The sequence below is a fragment of the Elephantulus edwardii genome, unplaced genomic scaffold, assembly GCF_000299155.1.
Source record: "Elephantulus edwardii isolate Elephantulus edwardi_28Jun2011 unplaced genomic scaffold, EleEdw1.0 scaffold00219, whole genome shotgun sequence".
Classification (NCBI taxonomy): Eukaryota; Metazoa; Chordata; class Mammalia; order Macroscelidea; family Macroscelididae; genus Elephantulus; species Elephantulus edwardii.
This window is the reverse complement of record NW_006399969.1, coordinates 2,497,058-2,513,823: the sequence shown is the minus strand read 5'-3', so window position 1 is coordinate 2,513,823 and position 16,766 is coordinate 2,497,058. Positions and strand designations below refer to the sequence as shown.

The window sequence follows — 16,766 nt, the reverse complement described above, 5'->3', positions numbered from 1 at the left end:
TGTCTCCTCCAGTGGTAAATCCAAGCTGCCAACCTGAGGACATTAATGTATCATATTCAGTAACTGATACTCAGAATGATACTGAGTCATAAACGGAAAAAATCCAACTACATCTGTGTGACCTTCATGGATCTGCAAAATCCAAGTAATCCAGAAGAAACCTCTTTCCATTTGAAAGTATCACACTAAATAAATGAAGTTAGAGATGGGAAAGATTAGAATCACAAAGGCTCGGCTCATTTAAAACATCCATCCAACTAGTCTGCTCCAAGTATTCTAAATTACTTTTAGAATTTTTTGACAATTCTTTTATCTAAAACACGATCTGAAAAAGCAAAAGTTGTAAAAAAAAAAGTATGACAAGATTAAAATAGACTCCTCAAATCTGCATACACACGAGCACCTTCTATACATCATTAATAGACCGTTAACTGCAGTGTAAAGTGTTTATATCAAGTCAGGAGGTAGAGGAGTAAGTATACCCCAGCACAGCTACAAACTTCCCTTCTTTGTAACAAAATAACACATTGCCATTAAGTCAATGCTGACCAAAAGAGATCCTATGTATTAGAAGAGGGAGCTCTGTGGCCTAGTGATAAGGAATTTCACTATCAATCCAAAGGTGCAAGGTTTGAATCTAACACCCAGTGCACAGAAAAAAGATGGCCAATCTTACATGTGAATTACAGCCTTTAAAAACCTGCTGGAGCGTAATCTAAGAGTGGGTCTGATTCAAGTGTGCATAACAAGTGTTAGGGAGTATAATAGATCCAAAGGGTATTTTTGGCTGTAATTTTTAAGGATGCAGATTATCAGGCACTTCTTCTAAAGCACTTTCAGATGAGGTAGAACTGCCAAGCATTGAGTAATCCAACTAGAAAGAAATTAAAAATCCACCTACAAAACCACCAAACAGTAACAACAACAAAACCCAAATCTTATTCACTATCCCAGGACTTTACATTCCTCTGAGGATTCAAATCATGCAGCTTAAGTAAAACTTTTTTGTTCTAATGTATATACTTGGGGAGGTGGGGTGGAAGGACAGGCTGTTTTAGGGTAAAAAGAAAGCCTTTAGAAGATTCTGGGTCAGTGTGAATTCACAGAAAGAGACATTTTAAAAATATTCCTATAAATACCTATCCTTCTGGCATGTTCACCTTTGATAAAAGGGTTTACTATTTTAAAAACTGGTAACCAAAAAGTCATTTTTAGGGAGCTCTGGTGGCCTAATGGCAGAAGCGGTGCTGCAATCACAAAGACACGTGGTTTGAATCCATCAGATGCCTCGCTGGAGAAGTAGGGGCAATCTCCTCCTCTGCGAGTCGGATCCAACTCAAGACAACAAGGGGAAAAAAAGGCCATTTTTTTGTTTTATCTAAAAAGCTTATTTAACACAGTAATCTTTAAACAAATTGCTTACAACTATTTTAATTTTAATGTGACCAAATTTAATGAGATCTCACAGTAAATATCATTTTGCTGATTTAATAAATTCTTTTAGGTTAATAAATGGTTTTCATTCTACATTTCACAAGGACCACAAGTCACAAATATGAAAAAATAATGACCTCATACTTATGTAAGAAGGAGACTTACTCTTTAAATTTTATGAAATATGTTCTTTTCGTGTTCTACTCATTGCATGTGTGTTTATTTACAAGATTAACAGTCATTGAAATATTAACTGCTTATAATCAAGGGCATGGACTACTTGAATGCTAATCCCATCTCCACTACCTGCTAGCTGGGGGACTAGAGTAAGTAATTATTACTGAATCTTAATATTCTTATCTATAAAGTGGGGGAAACAACAGTACATAACTTCAAATATAGCTAAGAGAATTAAGTTATTAAAGAAAGGACTTAGAAGACTACATAGCCCAAGTAAGGACCATAGAAAAGTTAGCTATTAGTGTAAATCATAGTTTTGTCTTCAGTAAAATTTTTTAAATGGCATTTTATTCTAAAAAGCACATATTTTAAAAGTCGCTTTCTATTTATTTTACTTTTTTTGGTTGTAGCTAAATTTTTAGTATCTAGTTAAAACTACAAGGGCTTTTTGTTCGGAATCTGACAATAGTTTCATTCTATTCCGTCAACTTCTACATTAAGTATCTAATTAGTATTATATTACGTTCTGGTTGTTTTTGTGTTGGTTTTTTTTTTTTTTCTATTGCTATGTTTTTTCCTATCTCTAGGGGTCTCTAGTGCACAGTGATCCAGTATGTAGTCCCTGAAGTATGCAATTTATAGTTTAATTGAGAAGAAAAGATAATAGAATGAAACCCACCTACAGATATCAACTCTTAACTTATAGGGACCCATAAGGACACAACAGAAGTGCTCCACAAGACTTACGAGTTTATAATCTTTACAGAAGCAGATTACTACATTTCCCCACATAAATGTGGCTAGTAAAGCAACTAATTTTTCAGTTTAGCAGCTAAGTAATTAGTAGTACTGTCAGGAGCTCTGATAGCCTAGCAGTAATAACACGCACTGCCAAACCAAAGGCACCCTGTTCAAATACAGCAGCTGCTCCACAGGAGAAAGACAGGCTGCCTCTCTGAAAACCTGCTGGAGGGTTAGCTACAAGTCAGTTCCAAATCACCAATACACAACAACAACAGCCACAATTAACCCTGTACCACTTGATCTCTTTAGAGGATGAGACAATGTTATATATTAAAGAAAATTCCATGTTATATATTATAACAACACACATGTCATTTAGAATTTCAGCTCACATGATATCCTATTAATGCTTATGGGAGAAGAGCAGGCAGAGATGAGCACAATCTATGTTGGGAGGCACGGAGGGTAGAGCACTAAAACAACAGAGAGTGGAACAAGACTGGAACATGGACAAGTCGGGCTTTGGAGTTTAGGATCTTTTTTGGCAAACAAAAGATCTTTTTGGTAAGCAAAAGGTAGCAATAATTAGTTTCTTGGGAAAAAAATAAAGGTTACTTTAGATGCGTTATGCAAAATAAAGTGGAAGAGAGTTGAAATTGGAAGTAAGCAGCTCAATTATAACTCAGTAAAAGAAAGATGGCAACACAAACACATAAATGAGGAAGAGGGAACAGAAGATGCAAAAATTTTAAGTGAACATTACTAAAGGCTTTTGAATATCCACTTCCTGTTCCTCCATCCTAACAACGCTCACTTTTCTCTTACACTGCTTATATGCCTGTTGTTGTTGATTGCCTTTGAGTTGAGCATGACTAATAGGGACCCTATGAACAAAAGGACTGAAGCCCCTTTACAACTATCAACATTTATCAAAGTTTATAGAGTTTCTGGAGGTATGTGGTTTAGGAAGTGGATGCCACTCCTGTCATAGTATGTTATTGTTGTTATGTGCCAGTGAATCTCCTGCGATGTATAGAGACTCTATGTACAGCAGTTCTGAATCTCTCACTTTGCTGAGCCATTCTCACTAATTTCAACACACCAGCCCCCATTGCCCCATTCACTGTATCAATCCATCTCATCTGAGATCTTCCTCTCCTGCACTGTCCCTCCACCCTGAGAGGTAACTAATCACATACTTGACTTCAGAGTGGCTAAAATTAATTGGAAAGTATTCTGATATTCTTTGACATGGATTGGCTCAGAAATCAACAGGCGACCTATACCTGAACCTGGGAGAGGCCAAGGACGGAAGTGTAGAGACCGTACGAAAAAGTTTTTCTTTCTACTTCTGAGAGGTTTCCTGGATGTGGCGCTAAGCAGCAAGTGGTTCTAACTGGTGCCCAAGAACAGCCTGTGACTGTGAGGAAAGCTGCCTGGACATACAGCCACTGTAGACAGCAAAGCAGATAATGAGAAGAACCAGGGATTTTAAGACCCTGCTGAAATGCCAGATTCACCACCAACCGAGAAAGGGCTCAGTTATGGTAACCAGTGAATTCTCTTCATCCTTGGTTTTTCAAAGGACCCAGGGTGATGCACGTGGCTGTTCACTGCTCAGTTCAAGTCGAACAGCCTCAGAAACCCTCTATCCTATAGGAGCAAGAGCAGTGGGTGTTGTGTTTTGATTTATTTAGTCTTAGGTAGCATTTCTGTCTGGATATGAAAGTGTGCTAAAATAATAGCAAGGTTCTGAGACTGGATATTAAAAATGTTGAGAACACAACAGATGTAATAACGGAAACTTATATCCAAAGTTAACTTATGCTAACTTTCTTAGAAATTTAGATATTTATGCTTGTACAGTTAGAGCATATTTAAAGAACCAATATTCTTATTCTCTAGCTAAAAAAAATACTGTCCTGATCTTGCAGGGCTAGCTTCATGAGGAGAAAATGGAGAAGAGCTCAGGCTATATTCCATATGGATCCTGGTACTGCATGCATTTCACAACCTCCAATTCTAGATCCTTGTCTGTTGCTGTCAAAGAAACTGGTTGCATGATTCTTTATTTTTTTGAGGCACACAGTTTAAATCCACCAGCTGCTTCATGAGACAAAGATGAGTAACTTCTTACTGTGCGATTTAATGCTTCTAAAAATCTCCTGAAGGGTCAGCTATGAGTCAGTTCAGACTCAATGGCACTGAACAACAACATCTTTTTAAAAATTGGTTTTAGCATTGTATTTACAAGTTCCTTATATGAAAACTGATGCTTCAATTTATTTCGTTTTTAGGAATCATAGACACTTCAGTTACTACTAAACTTCTGCAAAAGACTATGTTCCCTGACTTTAAATCTGAGGATCTGGTCCAGAACTGTTTTTTCTAGCTGCCAAACTCAGCTTATCTTGCTGCAACTAAATCCTAACACAGAGTACACTGAAATCTTAAAGAAATTCTAATTTCATATCACATTTCTGAACATAGCAAAAATTATTTTAAATGTTATATGTATATGAAATTAGTGTATAACTACTATATTGGTCTCACTGATTATCTTATTATTTTAAAATATAAGTAGTCAATAAACTATTAATTTATTTTTGCAAGTTTTAATATCTTCATAAGGTAGAATAAATTTAAATAAAATTACAGGATAATGACACTAAAATTAGTACTTTATAAAGTGAGAATCACTCAAATACAGGAATTTTAAATTAAGTAAAATTCTCATTAAGATACTTCAACTATATCAAATTATAGGTAGTAGATGTCTCTTTACAAAGAAAGAATTTTCCCCCAATATATTCATTTAATGTCATAGTCACTGAGATAGTTTACCTGATACTCCAGCTTCATGACTTTTCTCTTCAGCTTTGCCATTTGACTTGACAGTTCTTTGCTCATCCACCTCGCCATCCCCCCACCACGATGGCTGACCATACAGTGGAGTACCACGAGGCATAGCAAAAAATATCTGAAAGGGGGGGGGGGGAAATTATCTAAAGCAGATGAAATATATGAAAAAATATTTTTGAGGATTGGTAGTACTGCTTTATTCATTATTAAATGGGGGGGGGGGGAGAAAGAAAAAAACCAAATACTCAGCCTGGGCGGCTGGCTGAAAAGAACTCTAAGTTAAAAAAAAGTATTATCTAGGAACTATCACTATCTGACATGACTAAATAAGTTAAAATCTGCACCAGCAAGAACATAAGCAATGCAACTTGGTGTTGATGACTTTTCCTTAACACGTTGCCACACACTTAAATTGATGACTATGCTTAGAAACATATTTTTTTTTTGCCGTCATTTGCGGCAACGTGTTAAAGTGTTCATTTCTTCACAAAGAGATAGAAACATTGGTCTTTCAAGGTGGTTTTCTTACCTGTGGCTTTCTCCTCACACTTTACAGCATCGGGAGCTTTGGGCTGCACTTCCACTGCAGCATCTGCAACCTTTGAGTCTATGGTTTTGGCACACGCAGACTTTGATACTTCTGGATCTGAAGATTTCTGGGACAGCTGAAGCTGAATGGTAAACTTCTCATGCTATAAAACATTTAAAAATGGAAGTAACCATCCACGGATGAAATCAATCCCACTCAATGGTAGGATTACAAAATTTTTTAAAAACTTACCTTTAGAGCTTCTTCAGGAACCCTCATCTCTCCTCGTACAACAGTGAAGAGATTTGTATGTAAACAGGGCTAAGGAAGAATATAGCTTCACAATCCTGGTAATTAAGCTTAGAAAAACTATTAAAGATTATTTTAAAATCTTTTCAAGTTTACTACTTTTAACAGGTAATTGAAAAAGAATCACTATATTCCTTTAATGGTAACACTTTTTTTTAAATGCTTAAAATACTTATTTTTTAATCTTTTTATTTGAAAGTTTAGAGACTATGGATTTCCATTCATTCATTGTTGCACACTTTCCTCCCTGCCCACCTCACCCCCAGTTTGCTTTTCTCTTTGAAAAGAAAAATTCTTTCATTGTTATACAATCCCCTCCCCCCCAGTCCACTCCACTATGCAGCTTTCATTATGGATTCTTGTCATGACAATAATACCTAATTATATATTCCCCTAAATAATTCTCGTCCTCATTTGTTTCAATGCAGTATACATTATTTATCCCCTCTTATTTTCTCCCTAATTCTGATGTCAGTCCCACTTTACAACAGTGGCCCTATGCAGTATTTGTCCTTTTGTGACTGAGATATTTCACTCAGCATGTCCTTCAGGGTCACCAATTTTGTATATTTCATGAGTTCCTTGTTTTTCAATGCAGCATAGTATTCCATTGTGCGAATATACCACAGCTTCTCTAGCCATTCGTTTGTTGATGGACACTTAGGTTGTTTCCAAATCCTTGCTATTGTGAACAAAGCCGCAATAAACATGGATGAGCATATATCTGCTTGGGTGGCAGTTCTTGTTTCTTTAGTGTATATTCCCAGTAGTGGAATTGCTGGGTCAAATGGTATTTCTATTTGCAACTTTTTGAGAAAACGCCACACTACCTTCCATAGTGGTTGCATACATTCACAACGTGGTACTGATACAATGACAGACACACAGATCAATGAAATAGAATTGAGAACTCAGAAATCAGCCCATCCACCTATGGTCAATTGATTTTTGACAAGGAGATGAAATCAGTTAAGTGGGGAAACGATAGTCTTTTTAACAAATGGTGTTGGCAAACTTGGAAAACTATTTGTAGAGAACTCAAAGAAGATCCAAAGCTGACTCCATACATAAAAAACAAATCAAAGTGGATCATGGGCCTAGGACTAAAACCAAGGAATATAAACGTCATTAGAGTAAAGCTTGGAAGGACTCTAGAAGCCCTAATCTACAACATGAACAGTCGTTCAAGCATCCTGAAAAACCTATAACCAGGAGAAGATAAAATAGAAGAATGGGACCTTCTAAGAATAAAATCCCTTTGCACATCTAAAAACCTCTCCAACAGGGTACAAAGGGAAGCCACAGAGGGGGAAAGAATATTTGGTAATGACATGTGTGATAAGGGACTTATATCTAGAAAATTTCATTTTTAAATGTTTAAGAAAGCACTCTTAACATTCAGCAAGCATTTCTAAACCTTTGGGGTAAGTTTTCCACAATCAACACCCTTGATACCAGCAGGCAGAAATCAAAACACCTTGACACCAGCAGGCAGAAATAAAAAAAACTCTGCTGTCAGGGACCTCTCCAAAGTGCTGAAGAGCAAAGAGGTCAGTTTGAAGACTAAAGAACACCAGATATAAACCATAATCTTTTCAGTTATTTGCTATGCCACTGTAAGGTGGACAATGACTAGGGATGACAAAAGCAGCAGTGATGCCTTTAAACTGGGGCAGGAGAGTGTTGAGTAGTATCACACGTACTATCAAAAGGACAAATATGTCTTGGAAAAGGTGCAGTTACAATGCTTCTTGGAGACAAGGATAGTGAAACTTCACCTCACCTTACATATTTTGGACATGCTGTTAGGAAGGGCCAGTTCTTGGAAAAGACATACTGTGAAAGTGAAGGATCAGCAAACAAGGGGTAGACTCTCAGGAAGCTAGACTGACAGCGGCCTGTAATGGTGGGGTAGATGGTGTCAGAGATGGTCAGGATGGTACAGGCTAGGGCAGGGTTCAGACCACTGCTCATGTGGTCACTATGAGTTGTAGTGACTTGACGGTACATAACAAAAATGATGGGAAAGCACTGGGATCTAATTATGTGGCAGGTACTCTCAGGTAGCTTACTCCAAGGGAGTTGTGCTGCCAGCTATCTGTGGGGGAAAGAGGAGCAATCTATTCCTGTCAGATCTACTGCCTCTGAAAACGTGCTGGAGGGTCAGCCAAGAGTCGGTTCCCACATGATAGTAATAAGTTTGAGGATTTTTTAAAATCATACAAAAGTGAAAGGTCATATATCATCAGTGAGAATCCAGTATTAAATCTTGAAAAAGTTCTGATTATTCACAAATTGATCTGATAAAATGAAGCTCATCTTTCAAGTTGCTAGATGAACACTATCATCAGAGCTCTCAAAGTAACAACCACCTCTTTCCACCAAAAAATTAGCAGTCATGTGACATTATTAAACAATTAATCCTATACAGAGCAGAACCAAATAAAGTGAATGCTTTCATTAGTAAATGCAAAAGAACAATGGTTCTATTTACTACGAAAGAATCTATTCACTACAGCGTAGATGTCCTATTTCCCACTAATACTTAACCCTGTCATAAAAGGAATTCTTGTAACTATGTACTTGTGTCTTTCGTTGCCCATTCAGGGCACCCATTACTACAAGGGTGGTTACTCTGGTTTTCGTTAGATGCTCCTAACTCAGTTCTACTTCGCAAGGTCTCTACATTTAACAGAATAAAACATATTCTAATCTGTGTAATCTTCAAAGCTGTCACTAAGTTTGAGCTCCTTGATGAGAGAGTCCTTCTTTTCCTTGTTGACCCTCTAATGTGCCAGGCATAATGTTCGTTCAGAAGGGGCAGGACACTACTGATAACATGTCTAATGTTGTTAGGTGTCATCAAGTCAACTATGACTCATACTATGATCCGATGAACAACAGATCTGAACCTTACCCTATACTCTGCCATTCTCCTGATCTCTGATGTATATGTACAACACTGGACATTTTGAACCAATCAATCACGTGTTCTACCAAGCAGAAAATAAAAAGGAACAGTGTCATATTTATAATAGAAAAGAACATTTCAAGATAGCTCCTGAAGTACTAAGCTGTGAGTGATGGAATGATACTTATTCTCATATGAAGAAGACCAATTATTATGACTATTATTAAAACATACACACCAACCACCAAAGCCAAAGAAAATGAGGATTTGTGCTAACTTCTGCAATCTGGGAAGAAAATATAAAGAAAAAATTCCAAGAGAGCCAAAATACAACACTGAGTTTATCCCAACTAATGTAAACCCACCTCAAAAACAGAGGTAACACCCATGGTATCAGCAGTCAAGAAAATCTGCTATTAAAGACCTCTTCAGAATACAAAAAGGGTATCAGTTTTGAGAGTAAGGTGTGGCTGACACAAATTATAGTCCTTTTCAACTGATTCATACATCTGTTAAAGTTGGACAATGAATAATGAAGATCAAAGAAGATGTGATGCTTGGGAACTGTGATGCTGGCGAGGAGTATGGACTATACCATAGACAGGCAAAAAGAACACCTTTGAGGCAAAGATCATGAGACTCACTTGTGTACTTTGGGCATGTTTTCTGCAAGGTTCAGTCCTTGGAAAAGTAAAGGAGAGAAAGACCCTCAATGAGATGGGCCGACAGTGTGACTACTACAATGGGCTCAGGCATTGCAGAGACTGTGAGGATGACGCAGCACAGGGCAAGGTTTCGAGCACATGAGATCAATAGTAAGTATATGAAATGAAATAATAAAGATAGCGTAAATCAAACTTTGTTGTTGTAATGTGCCATCAAATCATCTGTGATTCATAGCGACCCTATGCACATTAGCTCTAAAACCTGCCCTATCCTGAGCCCATCTCGTCTCCGACAGACCTAATCCCATTTCACCAGTCACTGAGTCAATCTATCTTTTGCTGTCCCTCCACCCTTCCAATTATGATGTTCCTCTTTAAGGACTGGTCCTTTCTGGTCACATGCCCAAATTATGTGAGCAGGAGCTTCAAAATCCTTGCCTCCAGGGAGCAGTCTGATTTCACCCTCTCTAGGACAGACCTGCGTTTTCTCCTGGCAGTCCACAGAATAGTCAACATTGTTCTCCAGCACCACAACTCAAAGGCATCAATCCTTCTTCTATCATCTTTAATTACTGTCCAGCTCTCGGATGCAAAAGCATCAGAAATACAATATAGAAACCACAATTACACCAAAAGCTAGCTGAAAAGTGTCTTCCTATTTTCCGCACCAAACCTAACCCCCCACATAAGTAAATAATGAGCTCCATTTGACCGCATAGCCCTGTTTAGGGGAAAATCTTGGAACACATCCTCAATGCTTTTCTCTCATTTCTACAGTCAATCTTACTGATCACATCCATAACTGCAAGATTCTAGCTTTCCTTACCTCCACTACTATTCATTCTATTGTTATGTGCCAGCAAGCCAGAATTGACTGATAGCTGACCCTCCAGTGGATTTTCAGAGGCTGTAATTCAAATGCTAGAAGGCTGCCCATCTTTTGCCATGGAGATGCTAGTACATTTGAACCATGTGCCTTTGGGTTGGCAGCACAGCTACAACCAATATATGGGTATATAGACATAGTCTACATCACAGTTCTCAAGCATCACATCTTCTTTGATCTTCATTATTCATTGTCCAACTTTAACAGACGTATGAACAAGTTGAAAAGGGCTATATTTTGTGCCAGCCACACCTTACTCTTTAAACTGATATCCTTTTTATATTCTGAAGAGGTCTTTAATAGCAGATTTTCTTGACTGCTCTTACCATGGGTGTTACCTCTGTTTTTGAGGTGGGTTTACATTTAGTTGGGATAAACTCAGTGTTGTATTTTGGCTCTCTTGGAATATGTCACCAGGCATATAGACACAATCTCCATCTTCATTACTGCTTACTTATTATATAATAGCCGCCTAACTGATGTGTCAAATGTAATAATGGTCACCCATAGTAGACAGTGTTTGGTGGAGCTCACAATTAAAACAGGCTTGGAAGCAGGAGTGGCATCCACTTCTGAAACAGCTTGCCTCTGGAGACTCTATGAACTTGGAGAAACAATGAAAGTCAAATTAAGTGTTCAGGTTTTCCATTCACAGGGTTGCTAGCAGTGGTCTACAACTCGATGCCACTAACAACTGATCTTTGTTTTTCCATTCTTGCCTACTTTGCCTTTAGACATTTTTCAACAAGAAAAGATGGGCACAGTAAGCATGTAAGTCAAATTTTGTCACTCCTCTAATCAAAACTTGCCAATGGCTCCATTTCACACAGAACAAAAAGTAAAATCCTTATAACTTGAAAACTCAACTCACAGTTACTTACTGCTGTCGAGGGAGTTCCAATTTGGTGGCCTTCCTCTGGGTGTCAGAGGCTGTAATGGTTAAAAGGAGGCTGCCCATGTTTCTCCCACAGAGATGTTTGTGGATTTGAACTTCCAGAGACATGAAGCTTTTTGGCTGGCAATGCAACACACTATGGAATAACTCACCAGAGGTCTTGATGGTCCCTGAGGCTCATATATTGTTCCTAACACCCTTACTCCTAACTTTCCCAGCTCCAGCTCCAAAGGCTACAAATGCCGTTTCTCAAAGATGGCATAAATGCTCTTGCTTAAAGTCTTTTACTTAGGTATTCGATCTACTTGAAAAGCTCTTTTTCTTGATTTCTATATAGTTAGTTCTTTCACTTTTCCTACTCCACATCTTCACTCCAATCCTGGCTTCTCAATGAACTAGTCCATGATTATTGTTTTAAAGTCTAACTTTTCACTCTCCACCTGCCAATATGCAGATGACACAACCCTGCTTGTCAAAAATTACAAACTCTTGAAACACTGATGAAGCACAAAGATGGATTCAAAGATAGATTCAAATATTAATTCAGTATGAATTACATTTTAGCAAAAGGAAAATAAAAATTCTTATGACTGGACCAATATAAATGATGTCATGAAGAATGGAGAAAAGACTAAAGGTGTCAAAAGATTTCATCTTCCTCAGATCCACAATCTTTAGCTATAGAAATGTTAAACAGCAAGGATGTCACTTTAAAGACAAATAAGCACTTGATAAAAGCAAGCCCTAGCATATTTAATTGCTTCTAATGCACCTGAAAGTTGGACAATGAATCAGCACAGTTCGAGTATTCCTTAGAAGCAAGTATAATGAAACTTAATCTCACATATTTATAGCATGTTATCTGGATGGGCCAGTTGCTGGAGAAGGACATCATACCTGGCAAAGTGAAGAGTCATCAAGAAAAGGGAGGATCTCAGCAAGGTGGACTGACCCAGTGAAAGCAAAAATGAATGGGATTAGGCACTGTGGAGAAGATAAGGCTGGCCAGGGCTTCCTTCTGGTGGACATGGGGTCACTAGGAGTTGGGCCTGAGACCACTCTCCACCACTAGCTCTCTGCATGGCCCTTTGCATACTTTTCCCCCATAGCACTTGTTGTTAGGAGTCAACAAGTTTTGACTCATAGCTGACCTGTCAGCATGTTTCCAGAAACTGTAAACCACACAGGAGTTTATCTAGCTTTCTCCTGCAGAGCAGGTAGATTTGAACTCTGTGCCTTCAGAGTAGTAGAGAGATTCTTTGCCACTAGGCCACCAGAGTTCTCCTCTCCATGATCAAACTTTTGCTGGTTTCCTCTGCTAGCTATTAAGTGTCATCCTCACAAGGACAGGGCTGTGTGTCAGCTTCACTCATGACCGCATTCTCATACCACTGGTACTATCTGTGGTACACAGAACATATTTAATAAATGACAGCTTTGCTCATCTGCTACATGTTTGTCCACTTGGAGTTACTAGTTTTTTTCTCAAGCTTATTTTGATTGCTGTAGCATTTTATTAAAGTTTAGAGCCACTTTAAAAACTGGCGTATTTCATGCAATAGTTGCTTTAATAAATTATAATTTAATTTCTTTGATTCAACCCCTCAAACTTTTGCCATACAAATTTTAATTTTTATTTCTAATCTCATTCCACTGTGAAATGTTCTTTTTGTTGTTGTGGCAAATTAATAAATTGTTTTTCAGGTATGAGGATAGCAACCTAGTGAGACACAAAATAGTACAATGTGTCTTGACAACCAAATGAGTCTCTGAACATCAATGAAAAGATAAGAGAGTCTAATAAGGTTCTGATACAAAGAAAAAACTGAATGAAAAGAGTGAATGAGAAGCAACAGTGGTTCTTGCCTGCTGCCAAACTGCACAGGGTGGCTATGAGACAAAGCAAGCAAGCAGCAGGCCCAGACAAGGAATACATGGAGCTTTATGGCCACCCACAGGACAGAGACAGAGTGAAGACAAGGCAGAGGGCACACATGGAGCAGGACACCCATTAGACTTAAGGAAGGAAAATGCAGGAAGTTAAGAGGCAGCATGAGGGACCAAGACACCAGAGATTCTTCATCTACCTTACAGTCATGTCCCTGTTCACCTAACCTGAGTCCTGCTTTTAAATAGAAGAACTTCCAAAACACACCTAAGGTAGAAAACACTTTATCAAGGAGGCTGAGTTGTAGAAGCCACAGGACAATGAAAAGCTTGGACAAAAGAGCTCACAAAAGACGTAAAGCTGGAGGTTGACACAAAAGTAGTTTCAAATTATTACATCCCTCCCAGGAGTTTGATTTGTGCCACAGTCATTCATGTGAGAACAATCTTCGGGTTGGGCTAAAATGGAACATCCCCTTGCTATCTTCCCGTTTATACATTTGGATACCCAAATTACATATAAAAACGGTACTCCAGAGATATCTCTGTGAAAACGTCATCAATTCAGAGTACATATAAAAAGGCTAAGTGCCTCAATTTTTCTAAGGTTTTTTTTTTTTTTTTTAAGGAACAGGCATAGAAATTAAATATTTAAACATTAATACAGGAAGGCACTCAATAAACAGAGAATTCTGGCCTATCTATATTAGTAATTCAAGATAAGTTAATTTTATTAAAGATATTTTACATCTGGCCCATTTGCTCCATCCCCCTCTCCTCGCTCCCCTTCTCTCCTCCATTTTCTCCTTTCCCCTTCTCCCCCCTCCCTGGCCGCCCTCTCTTCTTCCACCTCTCCTTCCTACCCGCCCCCCCCCATGGGAGCCACCAGTTTGGATTAGCTGGGGGCCACCACTGGCAGCGGGGGAGGGGGTCCCATGGACTTCCCTTTCCTCCCGCCCCAGCCACACCACCACCCAGTGCCTGAGCATCTCCCACTGTCGTTTGTGGGCCTCAAGGAAGCCCAGCCCTCCGTCCCACCAGGATCCGTGGCAAGTGGGGGCCGCAGTAGCTGAATTCCCATGAGGAAGGGAGGAAGATGCCAGCTGAGTGCTGCTGCTTGTTGCCTTTGCCAACCCCAGCTGCCAGGTGCTGTCATCACTGCATATGGCTGCCATCCTGGATGACCAGACAGTGTATGGCCGTGGAGAGCATCTGGCCCTTGCCCAAGAGCAGATTAATGGGATCATCAAGGTTCCTGCCAAGGCCCGAGTGGAAGTAGACATCTTTGAGCTGCAGCGGGACAGCCAGTATGAGACCACAGACATCATGTGTCAGATCCTGCCCAAGGGGGTTATGTCTGTCCTGGGGCCCTCTTCCAGCCCTGCTTCTGCCTCCACTGTGAGCCATATCTGTGGGGAGAAAGAGATCCCCCACATCAAGGTGGGCCCCGAGGAGACATCCCACCTTCAGTACCTTCGCTTTGCATCAGTCAACCTGTACCCCAGCAATAAGAGGTCAGCCTGGCAGTGTCCTGAATCCTCAAGTCTTTCAACTACCCCTCAGCCAGCCTCATCTGTGCCAAGGCTGAGTGCCAGCTGCGATTGGAGGAGATGATGCGAGGCTTCCTCATCTCCAAGGAGACACCATGAGTCTGGATGCTGGATGACAGCCGGGACCCCATGCTGCTGCTCAAGGAAATTCATGACGATAAGGTGTCCAGCATCATCAGCTATGCCAATGCATCCATCTCCCATTTCATTCTCTGCAAGGCCTCAGAACTGGGAATGACCTCAGCGTTTTACAAGTACATCCTCACCACCATGGACTTCCCCATCCTGCATCTGGACGGCACTGTCTAGAAGAGTCCTTCAACATCCTGGGCTTCTCCATGTTCAACACCTCCCATCCCTTTTACCCTGAGTTTGTCCTTAGCCTCAACATGTCCTGGAGGGAAAATTGTGAAGCCAGCACCTATCCAGGCTCTGCGGTGAGCATGTCTCCTGTGCCCAACACAGACCCCAAGCCACACCCAGAGGCACACGCATGAAGCCCTTTCCAACTTCAGTTTGATCACATTCAGGACCCTCCAACTTTCCAGTTAACTCTCAGTAGAAATGCCAGCAGGCCTCGCACCGGGCCAAGTCCAACCTGAATGCAGGGTCGTTCTCTCCACTGCCCCTACGCCCCACCCACATGGACCTCCTTGATGCACACCTGCCCAGGTACTTGTGTGCCTCAGGGCCTTTGCATTTACTCTTGTTTAAAATGCATTTCCTGGAGAGGCAGTGGCTCTCTTCATATATCATCCAGCCTTTAACCAGGTGGTTGTTCCCTGGTCTCTCTAAATAAAGAAATTACAAGCCTCACACTTTTTAGCCCCCTTCCCTACCTGATTTTTCTCCTTGTTTATCTACTTGCATGTGGCTTACCCTTACATTTTGCTTACGTACATACACACATAGATTGTAAGTTCTATGAGGACAGGGGTTTTGGCCCACTTTGTTCACCATCTTCCCCTCATCTAACACATATTCCTAGCATCTAACACAAACCCCGGCTCATAGTAGATGTCCAATTATGTATACGGAATAAATGCACCTCTGTAAGAATGAAAAAAAAATTTTCATCTGTAATAAATGTGTAAAATCATAGAAGGATATCATATCCAAATCTCAGCTTATCTTCAAGTTTCAGGGTGATATATGTTTGTTCTGGAATCCTTACATCATTCACAAAAGTCTACAAGAAAGAAAAAGATATCAGATTACATAAGAAATATTATTTTTTATACTTAAGATGAAAATTTTTCACACTTGATGCTTCAGACTACACAGCATATAGTGTCTAATACAATTCAAATAGCTTTAAGATATTTCAAGTAGGTGCAACCACTGTGGAAGGCAGTATGGCACTTTCTCAAAAAGTTGCAAATAGAGATAACATTCGATCCAGCGATTCCACTACTGGGAATATACCCCAAAGAGACCATAAGTGACATCCAAGCAGATATATGCACACCCATGTTTATCGTGGCTTTGTTCACCATAGCAAGGAGTTGGAAACAACCCAGGTGCCCATCAACAAATCAATGGAATACTATACTGCATTGAAAAACAAGAAACTCATGCAATATTATTCAAAATGGGTGACCCTGGAGGACATTATGCTGAGTGAAATATCTCAGTCACAAAAGGACAAATACTGAATGGTGCCACGGTTATAGAATGGGACTGATATCAGGGTTGGGGTAAGACTAGAAAAACTAGATAAATTATGTATACTGCATTGAAACAGATGAGGGAAAGAATAATTTAAAAGTGACATATGATAGGGTATTATAGTTATCACAAGAGTCCAGAATTAAGGGTACATAGTGGAGTGTACCTGGGGCAGTGGGAGGGGTGCAGGGGGATTGTATACCAAAGAATTTTTCTTTTACTTTTTCAAAGACAGGAGCAAACTGG

At 39.6% G+C, this 16,766-nt stretch overlaps 1 protein-coding gene across 1 annotated transcript in view; it reads right to left on the bottom strand.

Moving 5' to 3' along the window:
- Window positions 1–16,766, bottom strand: part of CEP170 (centrosomal protein 170kDa) — a 140,416-nt gene that overhangs the window by 101,196 nt on the left and 22,454 nt on the right. Inside the window, exons 3-6 of the mRNA XM_006898078.1 lie at window positions 15,963–16,041; window positions 6,002–6,060; window positions 5,747–5,912; window positions 5,203–5,334 (exon numbers count right to left, since the gene is read on the bottom strand). Of these exons, the coding sequence (XP_006898140.1) occupies window positions 5,203–5,334; window positions 5,747–5,912; window positions 6,002–6,060; window positions 15,963–16,041 (436 nt within the window). The remainder of the gene's footprint in view (window positions 1–5,202; window positions 5,335–5,746; window positions 5,913–6,001; window positions 6,061–15,962; window positions 16,042–16,766) is intronic.